General features: G+C 43.1%; 1 protein-coding gene across 1 annotated transcript in view; it reads right to left on the bottom strand.

The window, feature by feature from the left end:
• The window catches only part of WDR1 (WD repeat domain 1), a 220,473-nt gene that overhangs the window by 20,473 nt on the left and 184,419 nt on the right, over positions 1-15,581 (bottom strand). The window contains exon 13 of the mRNA XM_069202820.1: positions 10,507-10,680. Within this exon, the coding sequence (XP_069058921.1) occupies positions 10,507-10,680 (174 nt within the window). The remainder of the gene's footprint in view (positions 1-10,506; positions 10,681-15,581) is intronic.

The raw sequence follows: 15,581 nt of genomic DNA, 5'->3' as shown, positions 1-15,581 counted from the left end.
AAAAAAGCATTTTTTAGTTGCCTATATCTTTGGCACTGCTTGATGAATCTTCACAAAACTTCCCCAAAAATGTGATGTTCATGTCTGCTGCTGTCTGGACAGTTTCAGGGTGATCCATCAAGCGTGGGGCGAGAAAAAGCAAGGGGTGTGTGTCCCAAAACGTGCTTTCCCTGTGTTAATTAGCATAAGGTTTTTAATCAGGTCTAGAGCCTGAACCTCTGGAAGGAATTACACCAAATTTGGCAGAAAGGTAACTCTTGGTCCCGAAAGCACCCTTTTCTTATTTGGAGTAAATCTGTTCTGTAGTTCAAGATATTAAAGAAAATTCAAATTGTTATATATAGGGATCTGAAGGCTCCACTAACCCCTCTGGATCTTGTGCTGAGAACGAACTGGCTGCCAGCACTTCAACAAGGAAGTGTTGGCAGCCATCCCAGAAAAAAAGATCCCTTAAGCCCTGGTGCTGGAAAAGTTTGTTTTTTTACATTTTTGTTGCGAATTCGCAAAAGGGATGCTAAAGCGAGCAAAAAAAAAAAAACGGTCTCCCGTACTTGTTTTTTCTTTATAAAGCCCGCGGGTGGGCCAAGTTCCAGGGGCATGTTAAAAATAAAAGGAGGGGGGTGCACACCCCCCAGGGCTTACTGAAGCCCTGGGGGCCACCACCTCCCAGGGGCTTAATTTACATTCAATGTAGGTGGTACGTGCCCCCGCACCACACCCTAGGGGCCACCACCTCCCAAAATGGTTTAACAGAAATAAGGGGGTGGTGTTGCGGACTCCCCCTACAGCCCCGGGGACTGCCACCTCCCAGGGCAATCACTGAATTACATTTCACAGTTCCCAACAAGTCAGAGCAAACACTCTGGTTCGTGCGTGCCGTAACATCCCTGGTAGCATTGGGAGACATTGATATTGGCTATGTGTAGCCGAGAGGGTGTTAAATAAAAAATCATCCTCTATAGGATCGGAATGCAGTTGGACATTGTGGAATTCTGCTGCCCTAGCCACCAGTTGCGAGTATGAGGTACTGTCCTCTGGCGGTGACGGCTTTGTGGGGTATGAATCGGGATCATTGTCCGGCACTGGGGTGTCATATAGGTCCCAAGCGTCTTGATCCTGATTATCTTGACTTATGGTAGTTTGCGCTGGTGAGTGCATTTGTGGCGGTGTTTGTGCCGGCGATGCCTGTTGTGGTGGAGAGGGCGGAGGCTTGACTTTTTTAACCACTTTGGCTTGTGGTTGTGCGTCATCCTATCTCGGCTCCGAGGTTGCTCCATGGCGGTCCCTCGACCGGAGTCGGGTGTCTTCGCTATGGGCGTGCCCTTTTTCGGCGCGTTCGACGGCTCGCCGGTTTTATGGGTCGAGACATGGCCTGTTGGCAGTGGCGTCCCCTGGGCTTTTGTCTTCTCGATGGTTTTAATTTTCGACGTCTTACTCACTGTTTGTTGCTGTTGTTCGACGTCGGAGTCTCCGGATTCTGATTCCGGAACCGAGATGATTCCGGAACCGAGAATGTTTCCTCTTCGTCGTCGAAACGTTGTTTTGTCGGCGTGGACGCCATTTGTAGACGCCTGGCTCTTCGGTCCCGGAGTGTTTTTCTGGACCGGAAGGCTTGACAGGCCTCACAGGTATCCTCCTTGTGCTCGGGGGACAAGCACAAGTTACAGACCAAGTGCTGATCTGTATAAGGATACTTACTGTGACATTTTGGGCAGAAACGAAACGGGGTCCGTTCCATCGGCTTCGATGTCGCACGCGGTCGGGCCGACCAGGCCCCGATGGGGGATCGAAGCTACCCCAAAGTCTTCCGATGATCGGTGTCGATGTACCTAACTATCCCGATACCGAACGGAACAATACCGACGCTTTCTTCCGAGATTCTGACTAACTTTCCGAACCGAAACACGGAGCGAAAAGGAATACGTCCGAACCCGACAGCGGAAAAAAACAATCTAAGATGGAGTCGACGCCCATGCGCAATGGAGCCGAAGAGGGAGGAGTCCTTCGGTCCCGTGACCAAAAAAGACTTCTTCGAAGAAAAACAACTTGTAATACTCCGAGCCCAACACCAGGCAGCGGACTTTGCGAAACATGTGTATCTGCAGCAACATATGCCATCGAACCTATGATTACCCATCTTTAAGGAAGAAGTGTCTACAGGAGACTATGTCAGACCTAGAAGTATGGAATATCATCCTCTGGGATTGGACTACTGCCTCTGGCTAATCACTTCCTCAGGATTACCACACTGGTTGCTTAGAACAGTGGGTGATGCCACAGTACACCTTGGCATCATAGCCTGGCCAGGACTGGGTTCACACCTGAAATGGATATATTCAACCCTGGCCCTTCTGTTCACTACCCAAATTATTACGTGTGGCAAGGCTTTTTAATAATACAAACCAGGTCCAATTGCATGGCAACATGATGGGCTAGAGAATGAGGAGAAAGAAAAGAGCGAGAGTAGAGAGCAAGAGTGTGTGTGTAAGTCTGAGTAAGGCATAGGGTCTAGAGATCTAATACTCTAAATGTGCACTCGTTAATGTGCGCAAGGTTGTCAAATTTATGCTGTAGGTTGACATTAGCCGTGCTAACAAACTTAACACAAACAAAGCAGAATGGAATCGTCCATTCTCTAGGGTGGAAAACTATGTGTCATTATTAGTACTTCAATGCCATCTGGCTTCTCACAGAACAAGTTTGGAAATAAAGATCAAGCAGAACTCATTACTTTGCTTGCCTTTCGAGCACCTCTCGAACAGAAGCAGTGTTTATATTTTAAAGTGAAGATGGAAAATGTCACTTACCCAGTGTACATCTGTTCGTGGCATTAGTCGCTGCAGATTCACATGCTGTGCACAGTCCGCCATCTGGTGTTGGGCTCGGAGTGTTACAAGTTGTTTTTCTTCGAAGAAGTCTTTTCGAGTCACGAGACCGAGGGACTCCTCCCATTTCGACTCTATTGCGCATGGGCGTCGACTCCATCTTAGATTGTTTTGCCCGCAGAGGGTGAGGTAGGAGTTGTGTATGCTAGTAATAGTGCCCATGCAATGGAGTGAATGCGTATGTACATAATAAAGTTTTAAGTAATATATTTACAAATGTACAAATGTTTAAGATCTACTTCTAAATGGCTACAGGCTCCCAGGGAGGCGGGTGGGCGCATGTGAATCTGCAGCGACTAATGCCACGAACAGATTTACACTGGGTAAGTGACATTTTCCGTTCGATGGCATGTGTAGCTGCAGATACACATGCTGTGCATAGACTAGTAAGCAGTTATCTCCCCAAAAGCGGTGGTTCAGCCTGTAGGAGTTGAAGTAGTTTGAAATAATGTTCTTAATACAGCTTGACCTACTGTTGCTTGTTGTGCAGTTAGCACATCTACACATTAGTGCTTGGTAAATGTATGAGGCGTAGACCATGTTGCTGCCTTACATATTTCGTTCATTGGAATATTTCCTAGAAAGGCCATGGTAGCACCTTTCTTTCTGGTTGAGTGTGCCTTTGGTGTAATAGGCAGTTCTCTTTTAGCTTTAAGATAGCAGGTTTGAATGCACTTAACTATCCATCTAGCAATGCCTTGTTTTGAAATTGGATTTCCTGTATGAGGTTTTTGAAAGGCGATAAATAGTTGTTTTGTCTTTCGAATTAGTTTTGTTCTGTCAATGTAGTACATTAGTGCTCTTTTGATGTCTAATGTATGTAGGGCTCTTTCGGCTACTGAATCTAGCTGTGGGAAGAACACTGGTAATTCTACCGTCTGATTTAAGTGGAACGGTGAGATTACTTTTGGTAAAAATTTAGGATTGGTCCGTAGAACAACTTTATTTTTGTGTATTTGAATAAATGGTTCTTGAATGGTAAATGCTTGAATTTCACTCACTCTTCTTAGAGATGTGATGGCAATTAAAAATGCAACTTTCCACGTTAAGTATTGCATTTCACAAGAGTGCATGGGCTCAAAAGGTGGACCCATGAGTCGTGTTAGGACAATGTTGAGGTTCCATGAAGGAACTGGTGGTGTTCTTGGTGGTATAATTCTCTTTAGGCCTTCCATAAACGCCTTTATGACTGGTATCCTAAACAATGAAATTGAGTGCGTAATTTGTAGGTAAGCCGAAATTGCCGTGAGATGTATTTTAATGGAAGAGAAAGCTAGGTTTGATTTTTGCAAATGTAGTAAGTATCCTACTATTTCTTTTGCAGATGCGTGTAAAGGTTGAATTTGATTATTATGGCAGTAATAAACAAATCTTTTCCACTTATTTGCATAGCAGTGTCTAGTGGTAGGTTTTCTAGCTTGTTTTATGACCTCCATACATTCCTGTGTGAGGTCTAAGTGCCCGAATTCTAGGATTTCAGGAGCCAAATTGCTAGATTCAACGATGCTGGATTTGGATGTCTGATCTGTTGTTTGTGTTGTGTTAACAGATCTGGTCTGTTGGGTAGTTTGACATGAGGTACTACTGAAAGGTCTAGTAGTGTGGTGTACCAAGGTTGCCTTGCCCATGTTGGTGCTATTAGTATGAGTTTGAGTTTGTTTTGACTCAACCTGTTTACTAGATATGGAAGGAGAGGGAGAGGGGGAGGGGGAAAAGCGTACGCAAATATCCCTGACCAGTTCATCCATAGAGCATTGCTTAGGGATTGATCTTGTGGGTACCTGGATGCGAAGTTTTGGCATTTTGAGTTTTCCTTTGTTGCAAATAGATCTATTTGAGGTGTTCCCCAAATTTGAAAGTAATTGTTTAGTATTTGGGGGTGAATTTCCCATTCGTGGGTTTGTTGGTGATCTCGAGAGAGATTGTCTGCCAACTGGTTCTGAATCCCTGGAATAAATTGTGCTATTAGGCGAATGTGGTTGTGAATCGCCCAATGCCATATTTTTTGTGTTAGGAGGCACAACTGTGTCGAGTGTGTCCCTCCCTGTTTGTTTAGATAATACATTCTTGTCATGTTGTCTGTTTTGACAAGAATGTATTTTTGGGTTATTATGGGTTGAAATGCTTTCAGTGCTAGAAATACTGCCAACAGTTCTAAGTGATTTATGTGAAACTGCCTCTGATGTATGTCCCATTGTCCTTGGATGCTGTGTTGATTGAGGTGTGCTCCCCACCCTGTCATGGAAGCATCCGTCGTTATGACGTATTGTGGCACTGGGTCTTAGAAAGGCCGCCCTCGGTTTAAATTTGTACTGTTCCACCATAGAAGCGAGATGTATGTTTGGCGGTCTATCAACACCAGATCTAGAAGTTGACCCTGTGCTTGTGACCATTGTGATGCTAGGCACTGTTGTAAGGGCCGCATGTGCAATCTTGCGTTTGGGACAATGGCTATGCATGAAGACATCATGCCTAGGAGTTTAATTACCATTTTGACTTGTATCTTTTGTGTTGGATACATGGCCTGTATTACCTTGTGAAATGTTTGAACCCTTTGTGGACTTGGAGTGGCAATCCCTTTTGCTGTGTTGATTGTCGCTCCTAAGTATTGCTGTGTCGGACACGGCAAAAGGTGTGACTTTGCATAGTTGATGGAGAAACCTAGCTTGTGAAGGGTCTGTATGACATAGTTTGTGTGCTGTGAACACTGTCTTAGCGTGTTGGTTTTGATTAACCAGTCGTCTAAGTACGGGAACACATGTATTTGCTGCCTTCTGATATGTGCAGCTACTACTGCCAGGCATTTTGTAAAAACTCTTGGCGCAGTTGTTATTCCGAATGGCAACACTTTGAATTGGTAATGTATTCCTTGGAATACGAACCTTAGGTATTTCCTGTGTGAAGGATGTATTGGTATATGGAAATACGCATCTTTTAGGTCTAATGTTGTCATGTAATCTTGCTGTTTGAGCAGTGGGATTACGTCTTGTAACGTGACCATGTGAAAGTGGTCTGATTTGATGTAGGTATTTAGTGTTCTGAGATCTAGTATTGGTCTCAGAGTTTTGTCCTTTTTGGGTATTAGAAAGTACAGTGAGTAAACTCCTGTGTTTTTTTGTAAATTTGGTACTAATTCTATTGCGTCCTTTTGTAGCAATGCTTGAACTTCTAGTCCTAGAAGATCTATATGTTGTTTTGACATATTGTGTGTTTTCGGTGGGACGTTTGGAGGGAATTGGAGAAATTCTATGCAATAACCATGCTGGATAATTGCTAAGACCCAAGTGTCTGTTATTTCCTCCCAAAGTTTGTAAAATTGGCTTAGTCTTCCCCCCACAGGTGTTATGTGATGGGGTTGTGTGACTTGTGAGTCACTGTTTATTTTGAGGATTTTTGGGGCCTTGAAATTTTCCTTGATTTCTTGGGAATTGGCCCCCTCTATATTGCCCCCGAAAACCTCCTCTTTGATATTGACCCTGGTAAGTAGGCCTTGTTTGTGAGGTTGTGGTTTCTGTGGGTTGACCTCGAAACCCTCCCCTAAAAGGTGTTTTCCGAAATGTGCCTCTGCTCTGCGGGGAGTAGAGTGCGCCCATGGCTTTGGCTGTATCGGTGTCTTTTTTGAGTTTCTCAATGGCAGTGTCAACTTCCGGCCCAAACAATTGCTGTTCATTAAATGGCATATTGAGCACAGCTTGTTGGATTTCCGGCTTGAACCCTGAAGTGCGCAGCCATGCGTGCCTTCGTATCGTGATTGCAGTGTTTATTGTCCTTGCAGCTGTATCTGCTGCATCCATGGAAGACCGTATCTGATTATTTGAGATACTTTGTCCCTCTTCTACCACCTGTTGCGCTCTTTTTTGGAACTCCTTGGGTAAGTGTTCAATGAAATGTTGCATTTCATCCCAATGAGCTCTGTCGTATCTTGCCAAAAGTGCTTGTGAATTGGCAATACGCCATTGATTTGCTGCTTGTGCTGCAACCCTTTTTCCAGCAGCATCAAATTTGCGGCTCTCTTTGTCTGGAGGTGGTGCGTCTCCTGAGGTATGAGAGTTGGCTCTCTTACGAGCTGCCCGATAACTACTGAGTCTGGTGTTAGTTGTGTTGTAATATAGATTGGATCTGTTGGCGGTGGCTTGTACTTTTTCTCCACCCTTGGAGTTATGGCTCTGCCTTTAACTGGATCCTGAAATATTTGCTTTTAATGTTTTAGCATTCCTGGGAGCATGGGAAGGCTTTGGTACTGGCTATGGGTGGAGGATAGGGTGTTAAACAGAAAGTCATCCTCAATTGGTTCAGAATGTAAGGTGACGTTGTGAAATTCGGCTGCCCTTGCGACCACCTGTGTGTAGGATGTACTGTCCTCAGGTGGTGACGGTTTTGTGGGATAGGAGTCTGGGCTGTTGTCAGACACTGGAGCATCATAAAGGTCCCATGCATCGGGATCATCCTGACTCATTGTAGTATGAGCTGGTGAGTGCATCAGTGGTGGAGTTGTTGCTGGTGATGCATGTATTGACGGTGGTGGAGACGGTGGTGGGGTTGTTTTCCTTGCCACTTTTGCCTGTGGTTGCTTGTCCTTTTGTTGAAAAGGAAAGTTTCCTTTTTATTTTGATTGGGGGAAGAGTGGTTATCTTCCCTGTGTCCTCATGAATATGAAGCCTTCTTTGCGTGTAGTCAGGCTCTACAGCTTGAAGCTCCTCTCCAAATCTATGTAATTGGGAGGTTAATCCTTGTTCCTCTGTATAGGAACTAGTTTTCGGCTCCGAGGCTTGATGTTTCGGAACCGAAACCTTTTCGGAAGTCTTTTTAGGCTCCGAAGAAACCTTCTTTGTTTTCGGCGTGGTGTCTCGGTGCCGAAATTCTTCGGTGCCGCTGTGCCGAAGTTTCTCGGAGCCGCTGTCTCGGCTCCGAGGTTGCTGTGTGGCGGTATCTCGACCGGTGTCGGATGACTTAGACACCAGCATGCCCTTTTTCGGTGCCTTGGATCGGTCACCTAGTTTTCGGGTTAAGCCATGGCCTGTTGGCGGTGGCATCCCCTGGGCTTTTGTGGACTTTTCGTGAGTCTTGATTTTCGACGTCTTACTCACGGTTTGGTGTGTTTCTTAGGCGTCGAGTTCTTCAGAATCCGACTCGCGGATGGAGAAAGCTTCTTCTTCCTCCTCAAAACGTTCTTGACCTGTCGGCGTGGACGCCATTTGTAGTCTCCTGGCTCTTCGGTCTCTCAGCGTCTTCCTCGACCGAAACGCTCGACAGGCTTCACAAGTATCCTCCTTGTGCTCGGGGGACAAGCACAAGTTACAGACCAGATGCTGATCCGTATACGGGTACTTGTTATGGCATTTTGGGCAGAAGCGAAATGGGGTCCGTTCCATCAGCCTTGAAGTCGCACGTGGCCGGGCCGACCAGGCCCCGACGGGGGATCGAAAAAACCCCGAAGGGCCACCGGAGCTCTTCAAAATTCGGTGTCGATTTGTTCTAACTAACCCGATACCGAACGCAAACAATACCGACGATTTTTTTCCGAGATTCTAACTAACTTTCCGACCCGAAAACACGGAGCGAAAAGGAACACGTCCGAACCCGATGGCGGAAAAAAAAACAATCTAAGATGGAGTCGACGCCCATGCGCAATGGAGTCGAAATGGGAGGAGTCCCTCGGTCTCGTGACTCGAAAAGACTTCTTCGAAGAAAAACAACTTGTAACACTCCGAGCCCAACACCAGATGGCGGACTGTGCACAGCATGTGTATCTGCAGCTACACATGCCATCGAACATGAGAGGCTGCTTAGGAGCTCCCTCTCCCCTCATAGAATCAGCGAGGCATAAAAGGAATGGGAATTTGGGATGGGCTGACACAGAGACTGATTGCAGGAGGGGACATGCCGGAGTGCCATTATCCAACCCCAGGCCAGCCAGCTTTCTGGGGTACGCGGTGACAGTTACATGGTCTGGCATAAAGTAGTTTGGAGATCACTAAAAACTCACTCAATGCAAAACCCCCCCTGAGGCTGACAGCATGTATATGCATCTCTTAGGTAGGGATTAGACTAATCTGTTAGGGGAAGTAGGGATGTAGAACCTTGTGATAACTGCTTTGGGTTTCCTTAATGATCATTTTGTTTTATCTAGTGGCTGCTTACATTACCATATTTATTACAATCATTCTGGCACACAAGTTTTGTGTGCTGACCATTTTTGTTTTTTACTATAAAATGCCATCAACTGTGTGAGCTGTTTTCTTCGCTTGTAGGTAAGAGTTTCTCTGTTAGGGCCTTCTGACTCATAACACACTGAATCTGGATAAGACTAACTAAATTGCTGAGAGGAGGGGGGAAGGCATTTGTCCGTTCTCCTTTTCTCTGAAGAGGGTGTAACACCCTTTATCCCTTTGGGGCTTTAGGGATCTAACTGGGTGCGCCCTGTGCCCTCAAACTGGGAGACAAGACAACATGTATAGATCAAGCAGACCGTAGACTTGTTCCTCTTTTGTAGGTTCCTAAAATCCAAAGCCTTCAATAACCTACTTTAAGCAGGACACAAATCCTCTAATTAGAATTTTAAAAAACATGAATTGACAATGAGTGTTTTGTAACTTAAAAGGTATTTCCGAGCTGCCCAGATGAAAAACTGCATGATAACATGAGAGCAGACAAGATGTTATTTGACTTGATAGTGACAGATGACACTAAGTAACCAAATACATTTACAAATGCATATATGGAACAGCATTAACACACTATTATTTAAAATGCAGCCATATAATTGCAAACATTTTATAATGTAGCCCACGGCTATCAAACATGCCAGATTTGGAGCACAGCCATCAATGCTCACCCGGATTGACTGTATGTAAATTTGTTATGTTGACATCCTTATAATCTGTGTAAAATCAGGCAATCGTGGACCAGTATTTGAGAACACAGCTGAAACTGATTTTTCCTTTCACAACCTTACCTTATTTGTCCCACTGTTGTGTTACTACGCCATGGTGAGGTCAAAGCAGATCATGCCCTACTGTTTCATCCAGCTTTCCCACCCCAAATCCTGGGTGGCCACACACGTAAACTGTATGCCATAGTTATTAGTTGTGTTAGAGTGCAAATTACACAATAGCATCTACAGTTTTCCAGTTGACATCCATGTTCCTAAACCAGGGTATCCAGAATAAGTCCTGCAACACAGTAATGACCTGGAAATTCTGGGTCACGTTATGCATAGGATTTTCAATTTGTGCACATTAATGCTTCTATTTCTCAACTGCTCTTAACAGGTTGTAAATACAAGTGGAGCCGGTTGGGGAGGGAGGCATTGGATGTATCTGGGATACAGAGCAACCTGTGGGCTTGTAGGGAAGCCTTCCATGCTTCTCCTGTGCAGAAGGGAAAGGGCAGCCTTTTGCAACCAAATCTTCATGATATTATGGACAGGATTTTCTGGCCAACAAAATAGACACTGTTATTGGCACACCAGATAAATCTAGGGGAGGAAAACCGCGTCAAACATAGTTGGGCCAAACAACGTTAACAATCCCTTCCTGCACCTCTATCATTCGAAGATTGATTGAAAATGTTTATGGAGCCATGCCTCAACACTTGAATACAAAAAATATATATATCTTACCCCATATCCATCAGCCACAGCGAAAACTGTAATAACCTTGTTTGCGTCAGAAACAGCAAGATAGGCACCATTGGGAGAGTAAGCAAGGTTAGTCACTGGTCCTTTAGCTTCTAGGGTCTTCCCATCATCTTTTAGTGAATTTCCTTGTATAGAGAACAAGTGTACCTTGTTATCCTATGAGTTAAAATTGGTGCAATTAACAAAACGTTTACAAATCATAATAAAAGTTTGCAAATCTATTTAAATATTTAGGTGAACAAACAGGCAGGAAAACATCTATACGCATGACAAGATGGATGATTGACATGCATATGATATACTAATTATCAAAAGCAAGTCTGAGGAAACAATTCTCTGGCATAGGGATTACAGTAGTAGGTGTAGTGAGGTACATGGATACAGAATTCATAATTTAGAGGTTTATTTAGGGAACAGGGATGTAAGTATGCAGCTCACAGAGATATTTCCAAAAAGCCACTCATTTGTTTACATTCTCGAATCCTTAGCCTCCGTGAGCATGCTTTAGTCAACAATTAAGAATAAATCTCAATAAATGAAGCTATACAATAAGATTAAAACTACTTTACGTTCTCATGACTTTGGTACTAAAAAGTGGAGTAAAATTACATATCCAACTATTTATCAGTTCATTACATAATCGCAATATTTACTGAGTAACAGAACTGATCTGACAATCTAAGTAGACTTGCACCCCTGTTAACACTCAGAACATTACCTTCAGAACCAGCAAAATCCGCACCAAAGACTACATGGATACTATTGTTTATCACACCACTCCCTCTTGTAACACGTGAACTGTTCATACTGGAGGCATTTGATGTATCTTCACCCTCATCCCATATCCAATCATGCGTTAGGGAAAGGTTTGCCTTCTTATCTTGTTCCCAATTCAAAATCTTGTTGCATCTTGACGTTCTGCTGAAATGCCATACGTTCTCATCACTCAACAAAGCTGATCTCACATGTACTTTATTTACTTGCAATGGTTTTGAAAATTTGCTGTCACCTTTTCTCACCCTACAACCTAGTTTCACTCTGACCCCAATCACCAGGGTCTAGGTGCACATCCTTCACACCATGCTTTTTATCCTAATATTCTTTGTACATTACTTGCATTTCCTGTAAGTTCCTCCTCACTACAGAAGACCATCTGCTACACAATTTCGAGTTCATCATATATGCCTTATTATCTTTTGTGAAAGGTTCCCGCCCTCTCACAATACGAAAAGGACTATACCCAATTACCATGGGTGTTATTCTATAAGCCAATGTGGATTTATCCAACTCTTTTTGAGTTTCACAATACCCAAGTGACCTTCGTGACTAATTTGCATAATTTTCTCTATCAGCGCCTTGGTATTACCACTCTCTCACCTCTAAGAACGCGACCCATTTCACTAAGAGATAATTGCTCGTTGATCTCCCACAACATTTTACACTCTTCTCGTAACTTTCTCTTCTCCACCTACCCTTTTAACAATATACAACCTGATGGCGAGCAAATCCTCATCCTCCATGTAATTGGTGTCCCAATCTTCTATGGCTACGTCCCCTTTGCTAACCACTGCCACACTATACTCATCAAGTATTCTTAATCTGCTCATTTAATGGTAAACAAGAGCGTCTCAAATAATCAGCCACCTTGTTCCTATTTCCTGGTAAGTACTCTACATCATAAACAATATCTAGCAACTTAAGTGTCATTCTTGCTATGCATGGCGTTGCTTTCACCATCCCACTAGATTAAAGCACTTTAGAGGCTTATGATCCATGCATATCACAAATCTAGTTCCCCACAATTATTGCCTTAACATCTCCAGGGCGAACAATGCTGCCAGCATCTCTCTCTCAAATATTGAAAATGTCTCCACACGGCCGAGGAATGATTTAATATCATCCTTGGAATTAGGAGATGGGCACTGCTGATGGCTTCTATTAGGTTCTTCTTAGATGCTATACCGTCTTCACCTACCTCATGTCCCAAAACAGTAGAGTAGCCTGTGCATGAGTCTCTGGAAGACTGCAGCAGCTGACGCTAGACCAAATGGCATTCGCACAAACCTGTAGCAGCCAAAGAGAGCGATGAACAACGTCACATCCCTACTAGAGGGATGTAACATAATTTGGTGATAAGCTGAGGTTAAATTGATGGTAGAAAACCATTTACAACCTTTAGATGGAGAAAGGAGCTAGTCAATTCTAGAAAGAAAGACTATCCACCACAAGTTCCTATTCAAATCTTTAAGGTCAACACTACCTTATATTGCCATTAGATGTGTGAGCTACTACCACTGGAGCCAACGATTCTGCACTCTCTACTGGTTCAATTATGCCCTTGCTTTCCAAATCATTCAGCTGTTCCATGACACTCCCTGATGCTTAATGGTACGTTCCTTGCCTTATGATTAATTGCCCTCGCCCCTTGTTTGAGTACTATTTTATGACAAAATCCTTCCAACCTTACCACTTTACCTGCAAATACAGTAGGAAAACGCCTCTCTAGTTCTTCCTCCATAGTGATTATGGGTTCACCTAACATCATCATTACCTGATCCTTACTGTTAGGATCAAGTGTAATTCCCAGATTACCTTGGTTAACCCATCCTAATACTGAGGGACCTCTCTCAGTTACATATATCTTTCCCTGTGTCTTCCTGTCTTTAAACCCAATTGGGACATCTCTATATACCCTGCCATAGGGACTTCTTCACCAGTGAATGTAACAGGGTGCACGTCTGTGGGTTTCAACCTTTCACCTAGTATCTCGATAAAATTGTCTTCCCACACTGAGCGTTGAATAATGGTGAAGGGTGAGGCCGAATCTACCACAATTTGTAATTCAACAACCCCCCCCTCGAACTCCCAATGGTCACGTTACAAGCTGGTTTCTTCCCCATTGTACAACCCACACCTAGTACTGCATTATTTATACTTAAACACTATCATGGCTTTGCAATTAACACTCTCTCCAGTTTGTCATCCTCCACTACACATTTGACAGAGACCCGTTTGCTTTTTTTCTTTCTACATACATTACCAAAGTGACCAATAATGCCACAGAATTAACATTTAGTTCTGATGGCAGGGCAATTCTTGCCCCCGTGCTATAGGTCCCTTGTTCCCACATCTGAAGCACACGATTCTCCTTTCTTTACTATTGCAACTATTTCATTCAAAGGTGCTTCTCACATACCCATAACGTTTCTTGAATACTAATATTACAATGCATAACTATTTGGTCTCTTATTAAATTAATCATGTAGAGTATCAAATTTGCACGTGAGTGCCAATTGTTTCAATTCAGCTACATAATCCTCTACAGATTCAGTTTTAAATTGTTTCCATTGAAACAAAATTGAATCTTTTTATAACGATGCAAAATGTGGGCCTATAATAAGTATCTAAGTCCTCAATAGCTTCTTTAAATTCCTCAGTTCCACTATCAGGTCTTGTGTTCTTCTCTATAAGATTATAAACTCTTTGCCCTTCTGGGCCTAGGTTATGCAATAATATTATTTTCTCCCTTTTAGCTGAAAATTCTTCTTTATTTTCCTCCTCATTTGCAGAGATGTAATTAAGGAAATAGTCTTTCCAATCTGACCACTTCAACATAGGTGCTCCTGCCCTTGGAAGAAACGGTACCGGAGGAGTCAACCCATTGTTCGGCGTGGCCATTTTGAAAAGCAAATATCCTCTTCACTTACTGCGAACACTGAGTTGTGCAATAATGCTGCACTACATCTTAATTACATGCGAAAGTTCTAATATGTAAATGGTTCTAATATGAAAATATTATATGAGAAATGTTTAATTTTAGGCATGTGCTGGTAATAAATTACCTTTGATCTGATGACACTTTCAGTAGTACATCAAGTTAAAATTAATTGTATATAGAAAGGTGTGTGCCTCACCGGAATTTGAAGATTTGACCAAGCGCTTATCTTTTGACCATATAGTGTGCTAATCACCGATGTGCATCTTGAAAATTCAACAGTGTGAGTGCACAAAAATGCTGGCATGTGGAAGCGTACGTCGACGTGGGAGTGAGCTCAGCTTCTGAGCAGATGATGCAATGGTTTCGACAAGCACGTGTTGGTTCTACGCTCAAGGATGTCCTCCAGAGCTTGCGCTCCCAGTCTAGTTTCTAAAATATGTTCTTCCTCCTGCTACAATTGCTTGCACCGCTTCCACATAAACAGGATAATGCTTCTGACTCACAAGAATTCGCACTGAAGACTTCCCAAATAAAATTAAAAGGTAATTACAGTTCCTGAAGGTTACTTGCTTATTTCAGTAGATCCACGTCCAGATTCTCCTGTTCCCCAAATGCAGAAAGGTTTGGTCAACTCATTGCCAAATTGTAGTGAGGTATCCGGACACAGGAATCATAAGTTAGAGGTTTATTTGTGGAACAGGGATGTACATCTGCAGCTCACAGAGATATTTCCAACTGCCACTCATCTATTTACATTCTTGAATCCTTAACCTCGGTGAGTGCAGCTGGTATCCTAGATACCACAGTAGGCTATGGAAAGGAGTTCATAATTTTGTTGCGCACTTTGACAGAAATCTAAGAGCCTAGGTTGTACATAATAAGGTAAAGCTAGCTGCTCCACTCCCCCTTCTCCCAACAGTAAGCTTGACTCACGACTCTTGGTAGTTAGAGTTAAACAATACAGCAATGCCAAAAGAAGGCGAGTAAGTTGTGGTGTGTGAAAACGAACCGATGAAACCCTAGTATAACTGAAAAGAATAAAAGAGAAAAACAAAAAATGTTTTCAAAGGATATTAAGCAATGGAAAAGATGATTAATAGGCTCAGATCCTAACTAAAAAACACTTGAAAAATGAAGAAAATCTTAACTTAAAAATCACCGATGGGCAAGATAAAAATAAAAGTGAGACGACATAATGAAAAAATGTTAAAATGCTCTTGAATGGATCTACATTTTGTCTGTGGATTGTCCTAAATTTCATAGTTGGGTATCCTTGATGAGTTAAAAGCACACAGCGGCAGCAAGGGTTGCATAGGGCACCCATCAGTAATGCTTGCCC

Source organism: Pleurodeles waltl, chromosome 1_2 (assembly GCF_031143425.1).
Source record: "Pleurodeles waltl isolate 20211129_DDA chromosome 1_2, aPleWal1.hap1.20221129, whole genome shotgun sequence".
NCBI classification, from domain to species: Eukaryota; Metazoa; Chordata; class Amphibia; order Caudata; family Salamandridae; genus Pleurodeles; species Pleurodeles waltl.
Note: the sequence above shows the minus strand (reverse complement) of the source record. Positions and strands in the feature narration are given on the sequence as shown.